At 42.7% G+C, this 20983-nt stretch overlaps 1 protein-coding gene and 1 pseudogene across 6 annotated transcripts in view; one reads left to right on the top strand and one right to left on the bottom strand.

Moving 5' to 3' along the window:
* Positions 1-12626, bottom strand: part of LARP4B (La ribonucleoprotein 4B) — an 88084-nt gene extending 75458 nt beyond the window's left edge. For 4 of the 6 annotated variants that reach the window (XR_009541894.1, XR_009541895.1, XM_060156468.1 and 1 more), the window contains exon 1: positions 11866-12006. Coding sequence is in view for 2 of the 6 variants with exons in the window: in XM_060156468.1 (XP_060012451.1) it covers positions 11866-11970 (105 nt within the window). In the remaining 4 variants the exon portion in view is untranslated. Of the gene's footprint in view, positions 1-11865; positions 12007-12355 lie in introns of those variants that run through there. The other 2 variants (XM_060156495.1, XM_060156486.1) reach the window with 2 other exon arrangements.
* Positions 12627-20680: 8054 nt separating this feature from the next.
* LOC132504617 (U6 spliceosomal RNA) lies at positions 20681-20776 on the top strand (annotated as a pseudogene).
* Positions 20777-20983: the final 207 nt, after the last annotated feature.

Genomic DNA, 20983 nt, shown 5'->3' with positions numbered 1-20983 from the left:
ATCAGTTTATATTAGTTAAATCATCTACTAATGAGTACAACTGCCCTGAACAAACTCGGGGACAAACTTAATTGGCTTGTGTAAGCAAACAACTCAACTGGTAGGAAGAGGAACAGAGAGAAAACAAAGAGCAGCCCACCAGCCCCAGCACTTTGCTGCCCACATGTAGCTGGTTTCACCAGGAGGTCATCACCTGGAGCTTCTACCTCACTGGGCCTTCTGCTCTCAGCTTCTCCTGATTTCAGTTAACACCATGTGTTAAATTTCAGTGCATCTAAGCAAATATCTGGCAAACATTTTTTGACCTATGGATTCCTCAAAATCAACCATTTAAAAAAATCCATTCTCATATAAAACAAACAAAAACTGACAATTCCTCAATCTCAAGGAAAGACAGTACATCATCTACCCTGCTGCTCTAACCAGAAACCTGCAAATAAATTTCTAACCCCTTCTCTCACATAAGCTTATACCTCCTCACCTCTACTGTCACTAAACTGTTCCAGTAACCATAATCTTTGCACAGAATGACTACCTCAACCTCCTAGGTCTTCCCCGTCCCACCAATCCTTCCGCAGAATAACACTCCTGAAACAGGAGACCTGCATCCCACCCTCAGCATACATCCACCATGCAGGCACTCAGGACACTGGGACACCAACCAGCCAGCCCAGCTGGAAATGTCACTCCCCATGCTCTCCACAAAGCCTGAGTTGCAAACCCTTTACACGCAGCAAGGCAGCCATCTCTCCAGTACTGGGAGGGTGGGAAAGTATCTACTTTCTTGACCGCTGTATCCTGATACAGTACCCAACAGAGCATAATCTCAGGAAATGTGTTTAATCATCTCATCTTTCATGCACTAAACATGTGGGAGGAAATTCCTAGTATTTAAAATATAAAGCTCAGAAAATGAGATGACTCCAAGTGAAAGCTTCTGTTGCTGAATATTCCAAATGATGTGTTAATGTGGGAAAAGGCAACATTCTTAGATCACAGTAAAATTACTTTGAGTTCACTTTCATTTTATTTTAGATACTCTCTAGGTTTTGTATATGTGTGTACATGTGTGTACATACATGTAAGTGTGCACTTGGGATCTGAACATACAGAAGAGTTAAATACAAAGTGATGTTGGCAATAAAAAATTACATTTAATTATCAAAATGACAACTCACAGAAGAAACTCCTAAGCAGCAAACACACAAAACCTATTATTTGTATTGAAAGTAGAGGTCAGGACTTCCCTGGTGGCTCAGTAGTTAAGAATCCGCCTGTCAATGCAGGGGACACAGGTTCGATCCCTGGTCCAGGAAGATCCCACATGCCGCGGAACAACTAAGCCCATGTGCCACAACTACTAAACCTGCGCTCTAGAGCCTGTGAGCCACAACTACTGAGCCCGCACGCCACAACTACTGAAGCCCACGTGCCTAGAGCCTGTGCTCTGCAACAAAAGAAGCCACCTCAATGAGAAGCCTGTGCACCTCCAAGAAGAGTAGCCCCCGTTCGCTGCAACTAAAGAAAGCCTGCACGCAGCAATGAAGACCCAACACAGCCAAAAATAAATAAATTTAAAAAAAAAAAAAAAAAAAGAAAGTAGAGGTCAAAGATCCTTCTGAAAGTATGCTGAAAGTTATGACTCCTTTCACTGGAAAAATGGACATACACTAGAAATGTTAAACACAAACCCAGGAGCTCAAGGATTCCCTCCTCACCCCAAGTCCACCTATGACATCAGGCTGGGCATGGGATGAGGACAGTAAGAGCAGGGACCCCCACCCAGCAGGTGGTGAGCATTTTTAGGGCCTGTCAGCACAGAGCATGTGCTCAAACAAGTGCCAGCAAACAACCAGGCACCGGCTCCAGGGAGCTATGAAACACAGAGATCTCCCACTTTGCCAAAGTTTGCTTGTACGAAAGGCCTATGTTAGTACCCGTTTTTGCTAACCAAGAGACTTGAAGAGAACTTTTGCTTTTGCGAAAATCAAAAATGGCGGCTTGGCAGCTTTCTGCGTTCGTTTTGCAGCAGTTACAGAGGCATCGCTCACTAGAGCAGTGAGAGCAGCCTCGCTGAGCTTCTTCCCCCGCCACACTCAGCATCTCAGCACCCAGCCACCTGGCTGTGAGCTGCGTCTGTGAGCATCTGGGCTTTACCTCCATCTATTCTGTGCCTCCCTTAACAAGATGTGTCCTAAGGTAACTGCTTCTTTGCTTTATACCATTTTGGCTTATGGAAGGTTCCAGAGGAGTGCTCCACTTCCGAATAGGACAGCAGGGACACCCGTACCACATTGTACTCAGAAAGTAACAGCCACTGAGTCCAAGCACAGAACCTAATCACGATCCTCAAAGATTAGGTGTGACAATTGAACACGCTTTCATGTTTTCCAAAATGACTGTGCAAATCAGTTAATATTAAAATACATCAAATACCCCCTAACATGAAGCATTCCTTACAAAAGTGATACCATGTTTGAAAAAAGAATTTATGTTCCACAGTTATAATTCAAAAGCATGTACTACTTTGGATAATCTTTCAATTTGATATTCCAACATAATACCATCTCCATTTTGTAAGTAACTGGATCACAAGTCCTAGCCCACTTAGGATTACAGTTCAACAGACGATGAAACTAATAACATCACCATAAAAGTTCCAAGCCAACTATGAGGATCAGAATCAGCTCCAATAATTTTGAATTACTGCTCAGCAAGGTAAATGACCTTCTCTCAGACTTCTGTTGTGGGCTACCCCTGACCTCAACAATCATCACTATAAAACAACTATTAAAACTTTCTAATTAAAGCCAGCATTTCTGATGATTAGCTATGCTGTGTTTATTGCTCTCAAATCTATCAGGTTACTGGACCTAAGACACCTTTATGCAAGACACCTATGCTTTCTGAGAATTGGGCACTATTCGCAGTGGACTTGGAAACAAGAAGTTAGGCAAATTCCATTTTCTGCTCTTCTCTCTTGTGTGATATAAGGTACCTGTCTCCAGGCCTCAGTTTCCTAAACAGTAAAACAGATGTTCCTAAACAGTAAAACAGATGTTCCAAAGAACAAATGGGGAAAAAAGCAGCAAGGGCTTTGGGTCACCTGAATTACAAGTCCAATACACTGCGGAGGATGACCTGCGCTCAGGTCTCCGTTTAGGAAAGCTGCAGGCTGTGGAGGTGTGAAATCACTGGGCACACGGCAGGAAGGAACAGAAACAGACAAGGCCGAACTGAAGGCCTGGAGAGGTGCTCAGAGCTCTGGAGCCCGCCCTCCTCTTCACAGAAAGGTGGTGGGTGTGAACACAGGGGCTGCTGCTTCCAAAGCCTGAAGGCAGAGCCCTGCACCGGGGTGCGGATGTTAAGGTCTAAATGCTTTAGGAAGGAAACCACTGAATTTAAATGAATTTTCCTTAGACTATTTCTCAAAGACGAGTCTGAATATATGATACAGACAAAAGACCTGTTAGCGCCTTCCTAACAGGAAGGATTTTAAATGGATTAAAGCTAATAGGTTAAATTATCTAAAATGGCAAACAAAACCCTTAATTTTCCTGGAATAAAAACATTAATTCAATGTTTTAAAAAGCACAGTTTAATGGCTGCTTTACAAATCTGCTTTAAAAACATAACAATAAAATGCTGACTTAAAATTCTATAGGATACATAAAACTAACACTTTCACCAATTTCAATTTTTCTTTTGAAATTCCACTGTTAAGGGTATAACTTGAAAAGTATCCTACTGAGTTCTATTAATAGTGGACCGAAGTTATAGTCCTCACTCTGCCACCAGCCAACTAGCTGTATTTCTAATTAATTTTACTTCTGTGGGTTTCAGTCTCTGAATCTTTTGAGCTCTAAAACCCTCACACTACAACTGTAATACTACACAATTTTTCTGGCAGTTATTTTCAGAAACTATTATCAAATCTCAGTTAATAAAATAATGTAGACCAAAACTCAAAGTCTCAGAAAATGACTTACTTCAAAGTGTTATTTCATTCACACCAAACATTACATGAATAGTCAAAAAGGATAAAAGGTTTCCCTCTCAGTCTTATAATTCCAGGCAGGTAACAACGGCACTGATAAAAACAAACTACTCGGGCTTCCCTGGTGGCGCAGTGGTTGAGGGTCCGCCTGCCGATGCCGGGGACGCGGGTTCGTGTCCCGGTCCGGGAGGATCCCACATGCCGCAGAGCGGCTGGGCCCGTGAGCCATGGCCGCAGAGCCTGCGCGTCCAGAGCCTGTGCTCCGCAGCGGGAGAGGCCACAGCAGTGAGAGGCCCGCGTACGGCAAAAACAAAAACAAAAAAAACCAAACTACTCCGTGTAACTGGATTAAGGCTGATTACGTGTATTGTTAATTATTAAACACTTAGGACACTTATTCTTCACCAATTATCAATAAACCTACCTAACCTCACCCCCACGCACCAAACTGTAAATTGGAAGTTAATGATCTAGCTTTCATTTGCCCCACTCAGAATATTACCTAACATAGTAGTCCCTCCCTATCCGTGGTTTGCTTTCCATGCTTTTGGTTACCCAGGGTCAACCATGGTCCAAAAATATCAAGTGGAAAATCCCAGAAATAAACAATTCATAGGTTTTCAATTGCGCGCCATCTGAGTAGCACAGCCCAATCTTGCACTGTCCCACCCGGGACGTGACTCAACCCTTTGTGCAGCTCGTATCCCGCCCATTAGTCACTCAGCAGCCAGCTGGCTATCAGATCAGCTATCACAGTCTGGCAGTGCTGGAGTTCAAGGGACCCTTATTTTATTTAATAATTGCCCCAAAGTACAAGAGTAGTGATGCTGGCAATTTAGATATGCCAAAGAGAAGCTGTAAAGTGCTTCCTTTAAGTGAAAAGGTAAAAATTCCTGACTTAATAAGGATAAAAATTGTGTGCTAAGGTTAAGATCTATAGTACGAACACTGAAAATTGTGAAGGAAAAAGAAATTCGTGCTAGTTTTTCTGTCGCACCTCAAAGTGCAAAAGTTATAGCCACAGTGTTTGATAAACGATTAGTTAAGATGGAAAAGGCATTAAATTTGTACAATAAGGTACTTTGAGACCACATTCACATAACTCCTATTACGGTATATGGTTATAATTGTCATATCTTATTATTATTGTTAATGTCTTACTGTGCCTAATGTATAAACTTTATCCTAGGTATGTATGTATAGGAAAAAATTATATAGGAGTTATGGCACTATCCGCAGCTTCAGGCATCCACTGTGGGAATGTATCCCCCACAGACAAGAGAGGACCGCTGTAATATGACTTGTGGCCATACAGTGAATTTGGGAAAACACCTGATCTACGGTTTTTTTATCTTGAGCTGTAATCTTGCGATTTCACGAAAAACTTAAAACTACATTAACAGATTAAAAACCTCCACAATGACAATCAAACACACTCTCAACATTCTAAACTTCAAAGAACAGTATGCTAAGAGTGTCCATGACTGAAAATACTAACATTTATGGTCATTTTAGGATCCCAAGCCACTCTTTTGTAGGAAAACATTTCACTCTAAACTGAAAGTTTCGCCAGGTCACAGAGACTTTCAAATTCTATCTGTGTGCCTGAATGCTTCTGCAATTTTATTTGGTGATCCTATTTTCTACTTCCGGTCCTTTCATGTTTAGGATTAGCTCTCCTGCACTGAGCCCTGAAAGATAATGATTTCAGCAGAATAAAGGAAAATTTGTCAATGTATACAAAGAAATAGGAAGAGCTGTGAAAAACTAAGGGCCACACGCACAGACAGCAAGTACTACGTATGAGCTGCTTTAATCACTGCATCCTTCTGTCCTCACCAGCTGCCCTTCCCCTGCCTAGATATTTAAGGTGTGAAGAAGCAAACACTGCTGACTCATAGTTACTCACTTGTACAATGGTCTGTACTCCAAGGGAAATGGTCTGTACGAAGGGAAACTAGAAATAGCATTCTAGTCTGACACCAAACATCACTGGTGATACAGATATGAATCCAAAAGGAACACGGACCTTACAATAATGCCAGAGAAAGGTTTATCCCAAAAGGTTTCCACAATGAGCTTCTGCACTAAATGACAACCAGCATACCATAAAAGTACAAGCAAAGATCAAATGCTTTTGCCTTCTAAATACCCAGATTTTTAAAAGGCAACTCTCTCCATGGGGACTTCAAGTCTGCTTTTAAAGGCTGCTGTTATTCCCTGACCATGGGAGTTGTGAGAAGCCAGGCAGCAATGGATTACAGTACATACTATATGCAGTGTGCTTATGACTCTCACTCACTCACACACACACACACACACACACACACACACACACACACACACACACACTGTTGACTCAACAACACAGAACTGTGTGGGTCCACTTAAACACAGATTTTTTTCAATAAATATGTACTACAGTACTACACGACCCAAGGTTGGTTGAGTCCACGGGTGTGGGACCACAGATACAGAGAGCCAACTGGAAAGTTCTATTCTTATTTTCAACTGTGCAGAGGACTGGCTCCCCAACCCCTCCGTTGTTCAAGGGTCACCTGTACATGGCAAGGCAGAAATTATACAGATGGTAGAATCTCACCAATGAAATACAGAGACATATGTAATCAACAAACAGAAATAAAAATGTTCAGAAAGTATTAAGTATTTAAAGAAGAGGTTTTAAAGGACTTGTTTATTTCCAGAAAAAAATATTTGAAAAGGGAATGTTTAATATATTCAGAAAGAGATAATAATCGAGGCAACTTGTAAATCTATATCCAACTGGTCACTATGTTTTTAATCCCTATATTTTCAAGCTTTGACAATAAAACAAAGCTTTTTGAAATCTGAAAACAAAATGTTCTCATTTTTCTGAGATGTTTCTAAAAAAGGAATCTGTTAATTAGTCTGCCTTAATAAAAGCTGAAATAACAAACATACTTTAAACAAGTATACTTTAAACAAGTGACAAATGCTACCAGGTTTGAGGCCTATTTTTAAAGTATTTTTTAAACACACATGATTATGTGTAATACAAATGAAAGGGGTTCTAAGCAACCTATTCTTCATTTAGACCAGGGCTTGGACTGTTCCACTGTGACAAACACAAGTGTAAGCAAGAGAGCTTGCCACCCTGGGGCCAAGTAAAACCAGTCTGTATGCATCCATTCCTCCCCTTCGACACAAGTCTCTGTAAAGCAGAAGGATTGCTTAAAAAGGCAATTCTGGTCTTGGAATACTCCTGTTTCAAACCCTCTGACTGCTTCTCACTGTTCTTAGGATAGAAAGCACAATTCTCACCCATGCCAGGAGCTCCAGACCCTGCAGGACCCCGCTGCTGCCTTGCCCACCCCATCCCTGTCGCCAGCCTCTCTGAATCAGTTCCTAGCTCAGAGTTTTTGCACCATTATCCTCTGCCTAGAAGGCTCCCTCCCCTTGCCCAATCCCTCAAGGTCTACATGACAACCTCCCAGCACAACATTATCTGTTTGTCTCCCTGCCTCAGTGGACAGAAAGTTCCAGAGAGGAGGGCAATTTTCTCTTTTGTTCACCATTACAACCCTGGGATTTACTCATCAATTATTTAGTGCATACTGTTTTCTAAGGTCTGGGTTCATAGCAATGAACGGAAGAGACAGAAACCCTCAACTTCACAGGGTTTACATTCAAGTACAAGAAGACACAAGGTACGTAAAATACAGAAATTACATGGCATGTTATAACGTAGTAGTAAGTGCTACAAACAAAAATAAAGCAGGGAAGGGAGATGAGGGATGTCCACCACACTCCACACTACAATAAACTCGACTGTCCTAACGGGACTGCTCAAGGAAGCGTGGAGTGGAGAGTCCTAAAGAAGTTTCACGTACAGAGGGTTCAAGAGTCCAAAAATGCTGGTCTACTTTACTTTAAATAAAACAATTCACTGTCTTAATTCCTTCTAGACCACAAGTCTTAGAGAAAAGTTCTGGTATCATTCATCTTTGTACTGCTAATGTGTGGTTGATCAAAAATACCCGCTCAAAAAAGGAATGAATGAACTCTCCTCTTTCCTCTCAGTGGCCCTGCTCTGCACGAGGTCATGGAGCAATGATTCTCAAAAGGGAATAAAAAATTGAAAAATCCACTGAAGTTTAAAAATACATTTTCACTATTGTAATTGCTTTGTTTTTGGCTAATATAATTTGTTTTCATTTCAAAGCAAAATAAAGAAGGTAACAAATATTGTTATCAAAAGGGGCACATTTTTAAAGACTGAGAAAGAATATCATCTAGAGGTCACGTAGTTAAATCACTCCACCTAAAATAGTGTACGTGCTAGATGTAGCTATCAAGTCAGTTAACATTTTGTAAGTAGAATTTTTATGCATTTTCTATTGCATTCTTTTCCAGTAAAAATTTGCATGTTTGTTTATGAAAGCATGCAAATAATTCCTCTAAAACTGAGGTGGGAGGTACCTTATCCCTCTAGTGAAACAAAGTTTCCTCAACATCTGTAGTGCAACACTTGGCCCCGGGCTGGGCAAAGAGATTAGGGACATAAAAGGATCTTGCCCACAAGAAGCTTACATTAATTAATTAGTGCAATGCCTTGGGGTGCTATGGAAACAGAGAAGCACTCAGCATGACATTAAAAATTAAGGCAAGCATTCCTGAAATACCTTTTTAAGGATGGGTTAAGGAGCTAAGTCAAAAAAAAAGAAGAAAAGACCTTCAATTCCAGGCAAAGGAAAGAGAGAGCAAAGACAAGGCCATGGTTTTGGGGAGAGGACTGTGGCCAGAGCAGGCCAACCAAAGGTGGCCCAGCCGGCAAGGAGAAGGCAGAAGTGGCAAGGCCCCTGGGCACTTCTTAGTTAGGCAGGGGACAGTCACTGAGGAGTTTTTACAAAGGGCCTAACAATCAGGCTATGCCTTTAAAGCAACCTCTCACTACAGTGTGACAAAAATGGTGTGTGTAAATAAAAGAGCATTTTATTTTTATCACACAAATAAATATCACCCTAATTTATCAATTTTTAAGCCAAAACTTTTGCATATCAGATTTCAAAAAGAAAATTTTCAGTGAAGACTAAGTCTCACCTCAAGGATTATCAAATTTAAGTTAAATAGGAAATGTCCACCATGTTACAGAATGCACTCTGTGGCCCAGGTCTCACTATAGTAGGGAAGTAGGTCTGACACTAAAGAGGAAACCAGACCATGACAGAAGGCACAAAAGGGGTGGCATCACTCACCTGCAACCCTTCATGATTACACAGGAACCATGACTGCTTCTCCAAAAAAATGATGAAAAAGTTTATAAAGCACTGAAGGAACAAAAGGTTTGGGGTGGGGGAGGTGAGAAGGAAGGAAACATAAGCTGACTTAATCATTTTGCCTGATCATAAGGAAGACATTTACATGTGGGAAAAATAAAGCGCTAGAACATTAGGGAAAAAAATTTCCATGTTGGAAATATCCTCCTCCTTTCAGTAAGAGAACCTAATGGTTATCTACCTTACAATTCCACATTCTAATAAAGAAATTCACTTTCTAATCAAGATAACTCCAGAAGTAGAGTAGCTGCAAAGATACCAACAAGTGCAACAATTAGGAGCAAAAAGTTCAAACTGAACTAAATTAAAATCAGGTCTGGTGAGTTTAACCCTCTCAGAAGGCAGTGTGCCTCCTTTACTAGGTACTCTAAAATTAGCTCTTACAGAAAAAGGAGAACTCTTTACAGGAATAAAGTTTTACAAAGGAGCATAAGCGACCAAGCCCTGTAGCAGTGTCTGTTTCTTTTAACAATGTACTTTCCATAAACACAACTTCAGTGCTTGTTTTCTTCTCTCCATTATTAAAAGGTTGAGTCAATGGTCTTATAGGAGGAATTACAAGAATATACATGATTTTCTTGCATTTACCAATCGGGAAAAAAAAATCCTTAAATATGAGAGAACCCTGCAAGAGTACAGCATGTGTTATGAAAGCCTATTTGAAACTTGTGCCTTAAATATTAAGACGAAAACAAATGGAATTTAAAGTAATATAGCTACAGAGCTTTTTGCAATCTCAAGGGACAATCATAAAGAAAACACAAGTTACTAAAATTAGAAGACCTAGGTTATAATCCTAGTTATCACTATAGAAAGTATGAATTCCAGCGGCAGGACACTGAAATTAACAGTGAAAGGAGTTTGTCAGCCACTTGGTTGGTAACATCAACTACAGCTCTATCATTGCAAAAACTTGTAATATTGTTGCAAATCTATGTTAAGCAGTGGGGCTACTTTAAAGCACTGTTTATTGTTATTAACATTAAAAACATGATGTTCCCACCTTGCACTTAAGTATTTTGGAACTGTTTTATGATAGATATATGACGACTGCTTCATTAAAAACAAGTGATTAAGTAAAATATTTGTTTCCACAGATTTTAAATACGTATTTGTCTAAACATGTGCTTATCTGTGAAAACCATATTAATATCAATAAGTTCTCCAAATCTCAATTTTTTTTAAAGTGCAATTCCTAGGAAACTTAAATAAAATCAAAATCTTCCCTGAACATGTTGCCATTTAATTTTGGCTACTCTTCAACAAAACACGTTAAAATAAATGCCAAGAAACTTCTGTTCTCATATTATCATCCATTTTCTCTCTGGCTCCTACTCAAATATAGTATAAATCCTTTCTCCAACTACACATTCTGTCCTCAGACCTGCTTTCTCTGCCCAGATACATGTGATAAAGAAAAAAAAAATCTGTTAATAAATTAAAACTGACATTCACTAAAAGAATATTGAAAACAGTAATACGGTAAACACCAGTTTCAAAATTCTGAATAAGAATCTGAGTAATTAAAAAAAAGAGCAAAAACAGCCAACATCAATATGTTACAAACAGTCCAATGAGGCTGATGTTATTATAATCCTCCTTTTAGAGATAAAAAAGTGAAGCCCCAGAGGGTAATTTCTAATCAATAAGAAGCCATGTCTCTCTTCACACACCCACTTTTTCATCTTACAAAGGCAACACACATCAACTTTTCAAAATACAGGATGAAATTTATTTCTAACTAAACACAAGTTTCAAAGCGAAGTACACAAATCAAACTTATGGTTGAATAATAAACTTGCTAACCTGATGCCTTTCATAAAGTATTCCACCTTAGCAACTCAAGCAAACTTACATCAAGCGATTTCGTAGAGCCTGATTATAAAACTGCCCTTCAGAATATTAAATACAGAGAAAAGTTGACAAGCCACAACCATTTCAACTTCTGTAAATTACCCTGACTGTAAATTAGAGGGAGCCAGGCAGGTGGGGAAGTATGGAAATTGCACACTGCACATATTATCTGACCTCCAAAGAAATGAACGTCACTCTTCCCCACTGTGGTCTTTGCAAACTACAACTCAGAACCTATTTCAAAAGCATTTTAGATACTTAATACAAAATAAGAGACCAGCTAAATGTCATGAGAAAAACTTTAAAAACAAGAAAATAACTTGTATGCTTACAATATTCAAGTTGATATTATCTTTTTCTAAAAACCCTCACACTACCTGATTTCCCTGAACAGTCCAGGGAACTCTTCCCATTCCTTCAGTTATCCAAAACTTCAAACTTCCACTTAACATTTAGGGCAAGTTACTGAGCAGCCAAAGAGAGGGTCTCAAACGCACAGGATAGCTACCCTACAGATAATCTTCTCAAGTTTCACCTCAGCCTAAATTAAAGACCGTTTTATGTAGAAATGAGGGGGAAGACAAGATGACCTGCACGGAAAGTTGCAATACAAAATTACAGTGAAGTCTGAACAAGTTTTAAGTTTTACGTTCTGATTGGACACGACTGAGAAGCAGGTGGTAAGAGATTCCTGACCTGCCCCTTTCTCGAACACAAGGCGTCTTTAGAATTTTTTCTTAATTCTTCCAGAATCTGCCTCTGCTCAAACCTCTCGGAGGAGAGCGGGACCGTCCCAAGCATACCCGGAGCAACAGGATCCTACTTCCTGGTCCGAGTGACCCGGGCCCTCCCCGCCCGGCCGGCCGCGGTCCCGGGCCCGGGCGGAGGGCAGGGCGAGGCCGCCGCAGTGCGGGCCGGACGGCGGTGCTGCCCGTACCCTACCCCTGCCCCGGCCCCCGAGACCTCGGCCCGGCCCTGGCCGGCCCCAGCCCTGCCCGCCGCCCCGGTCCGCACCCAGACTCCTCTGCCCGCGCCCCGGCCCGGCTACACTCGCTGGGCCCTGCCCGGCCGCGTCCTCCGGGAAGATGGCGGCCCATGACAGGCGGGCGCGGCGCGGGTCCGAGGCGGAGGCCGGGCGCGACGCGGCGGGAGCGGAGCAGAGCAGCCCGCCCGCCGCCGCGCTCACCTGTCAGCACCGCCGCCGCCCGGCCGCCGACCGCCGCAGCCCCGGTGCCCGGCAACCGCGCCACACGCGGACGGGCCGTGAGGGAGGGGCGGAAGCAGGGGCGCGGCCGGCCCGGACGAGCGGCGGGGGTCGGCGCGGCGCGGACTGGCGGCGGGGCGGCGGCAACTCTTTCCCGTTTCGGGCCGAAAAATATCTCAACCTCGCGACTCCAGCACCCCAACGCTCCTTCCCGTTCGCATGAGAACACACAGCTCCCGCTTCCGGGCCCCGCCGGAAGTCCCGCCCAGCGCGCTCCCGCGCCCGCGCGCCCGCGTACTCACCGCCTGGTCCGCCGACTGGCGCTCGGCGCCCTTACGTCATGACGGCACGGCGCCCTGATTGGCCTCGCGCAGCGCCGGGCCCGCCCCCTCCTCCTGGCCTCTCGGTGCTCGTGCCCCTCCCGGCGACGCCTGTGATTGGTGGGGGCGCGCACGCAGCCCCACCCCGCGCACGCTCTCCGTACCGCCCCCGCCGCGACCTGAGGAGGAGGTGCTGTCGGCTGGGACCGCGACCCCTGCCTACTTTAGCCGGGGACCGAGACTCCCGCCCCCGGCCTCATCCCGGGACCCCGACCCCGTCACCCCGGGATCGCGACCCCCGTCCACCTCGGCCCAAGACCCCGACCCCTCCCTCCCCTCATCCCGGGACCGGACCCTCCCCGGGGCCTTCTGGCCATCCGGGTGGTCGGGTCAGGAGAGCCCCCTGAGCGCGCCCGGGAAAAGGGAGAAGGCGGCGTCGCCTGTCCGTGGAGCGGGTGCCCTGGGCCGCTCGTCGGCCAACTCCGTTCTCTGCGGTTTCAGGGGAAATGCTGAAGACTCGGGATGTCTTCCCAAACCCGAGCATGTGCCACCCACCCGACCCATTCTATGGGGAGGAAAAACAAAAGTAAAGTATGTTCACCGGCTTTAAGCTTGCTGCCTGATTTCCTGTGTGCCTGCTCCGCTCGGCTGTTGATTATGTAGACATACATGTGACCTGGAAAGGCTTCTCTGGGTCACTCTGTCCAGCCTTATCCGTGCACCGGTGCTTCTTACCTGTTCCTTCTGCGGGTCCGAACGCCGACAGGATGCGCTCTGGACTTCCGTGTATTGACTGGGAAGATCACATCGGTGCTGGGCGCCTTCTGCTTTGGCATACGTTGTAACATCCTCGCTCTAAAAAACTTGGAAGTTCAATAATGCTATTCATAGCAATGTCTTTAAACATAATCACGTAAGACTGAGATTTCCTGTAATATTCAAAGCAAGTACATATTTCTGGAAAAAAAGTCGCGTTTAGAGTTCACTTTCCAAGAGAACCTGTTGGATATGTTGCAGAGCCCTTCTCAGGTACCTCCGCTTGGAACGTTTTAGACTGAGGCCCAGGAAGTCATCCCTAGGCCGGGCCCAGTGATGTGGTCCACCTCTGAAAGGTCAGGAATTCTCCAAAGTTATTAGGTTAGATTTCCATCTTTTTTGCTGGTGTTTACATTCTGGCAGACTTTTTGATATACAGATAAGTTCCCATATTACAAAAGAGACTAAATGATATGAGAATAGTTTATATTGAAATGACATCTCTCACTTTCTATTTGTGTTGGGTGATCCTTCCTAAACAATCAAAATTGGCTTTTTATTCGTGTGTGATTTTTTTTTAACCTGTGCTTCAAAAGAAGCACCCATTTTCACCTTGGGATGTGAGATTATAACAAAATGAATTTTTATGGCATTTCTACTTAGAAAAACCACTTCTCATCTCAAGCAGTTACAAGTCCTACCTATTCTATCTAAAAGCTTTCCTTCTCCTGCTTATGATGGATTTGCCTGCTGTTACTTCTCTCCCAGTTTGTTTCAGTAGCATCACAGCTGGTCTCTGCCTCCCCACCTTTCACCATGCCAGCTTACATTTCCTTTAAAAGCCTCCTCACCATCCCACTCTGAGTCAAGACTTGTTGAAGTCCAAGTTGTTTTTCATGGACTAGCAGGCCCTTCACAAACTGGCTCACGGGCCTCTCACATCTCCTTTCCTGCCCCAGGGTTAGACAACCTAACCTTCCAATCACATTGTCTTAACATGCGTTTTTGAAGACCTTGGGGTAGTCTCTGGGTGTGGATGTGAATGACACACAGGCTTTACACTCTATGACCCTACTGTTTACTGACAGGCCAATCAACTGGCAGTCACCACAGTGTGATAATTCCTGTTAGAGAACAAAACAAAGAGAGAAGCATTGGTTCCCAAATGTTTGCTGCGCATGAAGTTGTGTGTGGAGTGCCTTCGTTTCTGAACACTTTGGCCCTCTAGTGTCCTTCATCTGTGCTCTTCCTTCTGCCAGAAGGGTCGTCCTCTGCTTCCACTTCTGGCAAAATCTGGCTTATTTTTCCAGTTACAGCTCAAGTGTCAGCCATTTACATCTTTTCCTTTCAGACAATCGGTTTCCCTTCTGGGTACTCGTAGCACTCACCAAGTCCCTGCTCCGCTTTAGGGGCAGTGCTCAGTGCTGGGGAGATGGCACAGAGCAGTACCGACCAAAAGACAGGTGAACAGGTAGTGGGGGATAAAGAGGAGTAAGGTTTGCTATGGAGTGTGTGCAGATTGCCCAGGTAGCAAGCACATGGGAGGGTCTGAAGCCAGCTTGGGAAGGAATCAAAGAAAGAGATGACCGAGCCAAGGCCAAAGACACCAGAGTGGAGGGGCTGCCAACACACCTTCCAGCAGGGAGGGAGAGGCCAGTCCTGGTCAGAGAAGGAAGTATTTGAACATGACAGATCATAAAACCAATGTGGTAAGGTGAGTGGAGGGCATAAGAGCCTGGGGGGGTAAGCAAGGCAAGAATCCCAAAGGTCTTCCGAGCACTTATGATGTTTGAATTCGATAGTGAGTCAAGATTTGTATTAGAAGGTAAGAGAGGGTTCATAAAAGGTATTAAGCTCATAGAGAATCTCTGGCCCCCAAAAGCCATCCAAATAGAAATGCAATAAAGAACTAACTTAGTCAAATTAGGTGGAAGTATCAAAATGAAAATGACAGTAATACATGAGAATACATTGGAAAATAAAAGAATCCATGAGTTCTTACTAAATATAAACAAATGTGTGAGTAAAAAAAAATAACAGAGATGAGGAAGGAAAAGGGAAAGCTATTCTTTACGGTAGAAGGCTGACTAATGAATGAGAAAGAATTGTTTTTTAAATTGCCATGTTGCAACTATCGTAGCATTTATTCTGGCAAGAGTCATCAATGTATGCTAAAAATCATTGGATAAAAGTTGTTGAGTAAAAAGTTGTGAATGCCGTTTCACAGCTTATTAATTGCTTATTCCTTATTAATTTCAAAGAGGGGAAAGGTATTTTTACAGTGGATAAATATGGTGGACCCCATCTTAACTGAGAGGTGAAAGTTGGCATCCCCAATAATGGTGGCCTGCTGACATCACGTGATGTCAGTTATGTCGTGTTCCTGTCAAGCCACAAACTAACCATGAGGAATAATCACAAACTGAGGACGTTCTACAAAAACTCTGACTCTTCAAAAACCCGTACTCTTCAAAAATATCAAGGCTTGGGAATTCCCTGGTAGTCCAGTGGTTAGGACTTGGTGCTTTCATTGCTGAGGGCCTGGGTTCAATCCCTGGTTGAGGAACTAAGATCTCACAAGCCGCACGGCATGGCCATAAAAGACAGTGAAAGGTTAAGGAACTTTTCCAGATTTAAGGAGACTAAAGAAACATGACAACTAAATGCAATATGTAATCCTAGACTAGATTCTTGATTGGAGTAAAATTTGCTATATAGGTCATAATTAGAATTTCAATATGGACTCTATTCCAGTCTTATAATCAAGGTTAAATTTCCCAAATTGGATTTATTTATAAATTGTTTTTTGGCTCTGTAAGAAAATGTCTTTGATATTAGAAGATATAAACTGAAGTATTTAGAGGTGAGGGAATCAAGATATCTGCAAGTTTCTTTCAAATAGTTTAGTGAAATACACACACACATACTTATACAGAAAGAGAATATAACAGAACATTAATCGGTGAATCTAGGTGTGGGATATGTTAAGTGTTTGCAACTTGCCTGTAAATATGAAGCTCTTCAAATGGAGAATTATCTTTTAGAGATACATACTGAAGTGTTTATGAATGACATGATATTATGTATGTTTTACATTTGATTCAAAACAATCTAAAGGAAGGTGGTCAGTTGGAATACAGAAGAAATAATGGGACAAGCTGGTGTGTTGAAAATTGTTGAAGCTGGATGATGGATACATTGGGGTTCATGAAACTCTTCTCCCTGCTTTTCTATATGTCTTAAATTCCTCATGATAATAGAAATACAGTGATGAAGTGGAGGGTTTTAATTCATTAAAGATATTCCATGAACATGTATTGCTCAAAAAGCAGTCACAGAGGAGGACTACATTTCCCAGGATACTCCACAGCCTTCCTGCTGGAGAAACAAAGGGGCAAAACCTCTGGGTCTCAAAGCTGAGAGACCAGGACAGGGGGGCAAATTTGTGTTGGCAGGTGCCAGCCCAGGCGGAGGAGGCCTGAGGGCCTGTAGGGGAGATGCAGGGTTTGCATGAATGTTGGAAACAGGAACCATATCTAGAGAGAGTTTCTGAGAAACTTTTTTGTGTAGTGTGCTTTGTAATACCCCAGGGCTAGTTCCTAGTAAAGACCCTGGCCAGTCCTTCAAGGCTTCTGTAGTTGGATCGTGTTTCCTTTGAAAGTAACTCCTTTCTTGGCGGCGGGTGCTGCCTGGGATGGCAGCTTAAATTTGTACTATTGCTGGCAGATATCTTCTGGGGTAGTTGACCTACATAGTACCTCTGCAATGAGGCAAATGTATTACTCTAGGCCTCAAAAAAGATTGCATTTTCACCATGATTGCTGCCTGCCTGTAGCTCTCATAGAAAGAAGGATGAGTTGATGAGTCATAAGAGACATTTTGGAGAGACTTCCCAGTTTGGATGTTTCAGGCAGAGAACCAGACTTAATAAGCATGTTGTTTCTATTAGATTGAGAAAAATTAACTTCCTGGAGATCTGGCAAAGTGGACATTCTTTTTAGTCCAACATCCATGTACATTCCTCTAATGGGAGGGAAGGTCGATGGCTAGACATCATTGCCTTTCTTCAAAGTTCTAGACTATGCATGGCAACTGCCAGACACTCTCCTGTTTTCTTCCATGCAGTCACTCCTTGCTTTCCTGGCCCCTCTTCTCCAAGCTGGAGTTGGTCCCAGACGCTCTAGGATGGAGCGCTAGTGCCAGGTGCCCTTTGGTAGGCTCACAGGCGTCTCCTGAGAAGTGTGCTTCTCTCCCCCAGGCTCCTCTGATGAGGACTCTCCACCTCATTACTTTAAGAAACGGGCACACCCACCCAGTAATCCAAGATGGGCAGCTCCTGTTGCTCCCTACTGGTGATGAGCTGTCAAGGTCGAGGAAAGGAGCCCCTGAACAACAACATGCTCTGTTTTTGAACCCTAACTACAACCGCCTGAAGGGGCTTGAAATTTCCCTCACTGATCCTGGAACTGACTGGAGTTTCCTGAGCACACTAAGCCACTCCACCTCTGTGTTTCTCCCCCTCTGTCTCTCCCCTCTTCTTTCTGGCCAGTTGTCTTCCACAGTTTCCACAGCCTAACTCAGACACTTTGACCTCCTCCAGGAAGCCTTCTCTGAATACCTGCCCCCTTACCCATCCCCGGCGGGATCAGGGCCCATCCAGGGTGTACCTTTATCACAGTTCTTACTGAGTTGAGTAGGAGTGCCAGTTTGTGTTGTTGTTTATCTCCTGCTCATTATGAACTTTGCAAAGGCAGAAACTTTATTTATCCTCATCATTTTTCACAGTGACTGGTCATTAGTAGATGTTTGCTGAACTGAAATCATCCCAACTTTGCTAGCTCACCCACCAACTTCTGAGAGGTTTCTGTCAATTCTTAGTGAGCTGCTTTCATTTTTGACACCATTCACTATAGTGAATCTAGTAGACTTGGAATTCTTATCATTTGCACTTGGTGTTTTGTTTTTTTTCCTAGATTTCATGGTGATAGCTATTTTTGTTTCCTTGTTTATTTATTTTGACATTATAACCTTAGATACCATATACCGAAGTTGAGTGAGTGATAATTTTCCATACATCAGCATTTTTACAATCATGTTTGCTCTGGATATATTTTAGTCACTTTGATTAGACTTAGGAGACACTGTTTCCTTCATCCAGTTAGCGCAACACTTAAGTCTAATCAGAAACACAGCAGTCACCACGGGTGGAGTCACCACCGAGAAAGTGAATCTAAACCAGTGCATGTCCATTCTTTTTTACCTTCAAAGGGTTACATCTTCTGACTTTATCCCCTAACTCTGGGGGTGTTACCCTGTTTGAACATACCATCTGCACACATTTGTCATGTGAGCAAATATGTAACACACACATAAAAAATACGCATTTCAAATTTTTCATTTTGTCAAATGTTTGAATTTATCTTTTTCTTTGGAAGTATCTCCTCACATGCAGGGTTAGAGTATTTCTCTCACACCCAAGTTCCATCAAAGTCACAGTTAGTGGAATATCCATTGTCTTACATATGGGAAAAGTGAGTTAATGCAGGGTTTTCATGCTTTTTTGAAAAAGCCAAGACCCATAGTAAGAAATACATTTTATATTACAGCTCAGTACACACACACACACACACACACACACACACAAAGCAAAAGTTTCATGAAATATTGTTGATGGTGGTACAACTTTGTGAATGTGCTTAATGTCACAGATCTGTGCTTAAAAATGATTAAAATGGTGAATTTTGTTATGTATATTTTACCACAGTTTTTTAAAGTTTCATGAGATAATATTTACCCTTACTTTGTGAGATTTTCTCTGATCTCTTCTGTTTTATTTTTGTTAATTCTAGTTGTAACCCTTTTAATTGATTTATGACTCACTGTGGTCACAACCTGCCTGCTGAAATGCTGACTTGAGGGCCAGGAAGCTGAAACTTATTCACTCCATTTTCACAGTTTACTGGGCACTTTGCTTTTCCAAAGCATTTGAAACAGCATAATTAAAAAGAACAAGTAGAGCTTCCTTGGTGGTGCAGTGGTTGAGAGTCCGCCTGTCGATGCGGGGGACACGGGTTCGTGCCCCGGTCCGGGAAGATCCCACATGCCACGGAGCAGCTGGGCCGGTGAGCCATGGCCGTGGACCCTGTGCGTCCGGCACCTGTGCTCCGCAACGGGAGAGGCCACAACAGTGAGAGGCCCGTGTACCGCAAAAAAAAAGAACGAGTAAAAGCAAGCTAATAATTCCCTAAATATGTGTGTATAAGTCACTATTTTTGAAGGCCGAGCTTGGGGCCATATTTAGAAAATATGACTTAATTGTATAACTGTAAATTATATCTTAATTTGCAAATCTTCCCTTCCTTAGTTTGACATTGTAGGTATGTGATTCTGTTGATTATTATTTTTATCTTTAGTGCTAGAGGTTATAAATGCAAATGCCTTTAGGGACCAGACATTTCACATAAATGTGTGAACTGGCTGGAGTGATAAAAGGGAGTTTGCCCAACCTGGAGGCACTCACATTCTGTTAAAAACAAACACTCAAACTGCTGTGTCCACAAAGGAGTGATCCGGAGCCTGTGTTTGAGATCTTGGTTACAGACAGTTGTTTCAGGTAGTTTGACCATAAAGGCCACAAAGGAAAAAGAAATAGTAGGTTCAAGAAGGAACCATGGAGTGACAGGAGAGATTTTTAAGATGGGAAAGACTTGAATGTACAGAATGAGAGCATGGAAAACATCACAGCAGTATACAGAACTGCTGCGATCCTGCTTCTGGATCTATAATATTAATATTGATGAAGATGTTATTTGTAGTTCTTATCGTATTATAGAATTTTATCCAGCACTCCAAAGTGCTTTTATATAATATTAATAATTATGACTCTCATTTCTTTACCACTTTGAATTTATAAGATGTTTTTCACATGCACAATCTCATATCCCTAAAATGACACTGGAATGTAAATTATCATCATTTCCACTTTAAAGATAAGGAAAGTGAACTCAGAGATGTAAAATAATCTGCTAGTGAGTAGAAAGCCAGACTAGAACTCCAGATTCTGTGCAATTTCCACTATCCCATAACGTGTACTGTGTTCTCTGTCAGCAGAATGGAGGTCCCATCATGGAAATCTCACATTTCACTAGGTGGAATTTTTTTTTGTTACACCTTGCTTAACATGGCAAAGTGGAAGACAAATAACTTTCTATATAAAGAATTAATCAGACTTGTGCTCGCTTCGGCAGTACATATACTAAAATTGGAACGATACAGAAAAGATTTGCTCAAGGATGACACACAAATTCATGAAGCATTCCATATTTTTAGGTCCTACTGTATAGCACAGGGAACTCTACCCGATACTCTGTAATGACCTATATGGGAAAATAATCTAAAACGAGTTGATACAGTAAGTCCCCTACACATGAACCTTCAAGTTACAAACTTTCAAAGACGCAAACGTGTGTTCGCACATACAATCACGTAAGTTAGTTCACGTGTCTGGTGTACATTGTCACGTGCATGCATCCTC

This window comes from Lagenorhynchus albirostris, chromosome 1, assembly GCF_949774975.1.
Source record: "Lagenorhynchus albirostris chromosome 1, mLagAlb1.1, whole genome shotgun sequence".
Classification (NCBI taxonomy): Eukaryota; Metazoa; Chordata; class Mammalia; order Artiodactyla; family Delphinidae; genus Lagenorhynchus; species Lagenorhynchus albirostris.
This window is presented reverse-complemented; position numbering and strand designations above follow the sequence as displayed.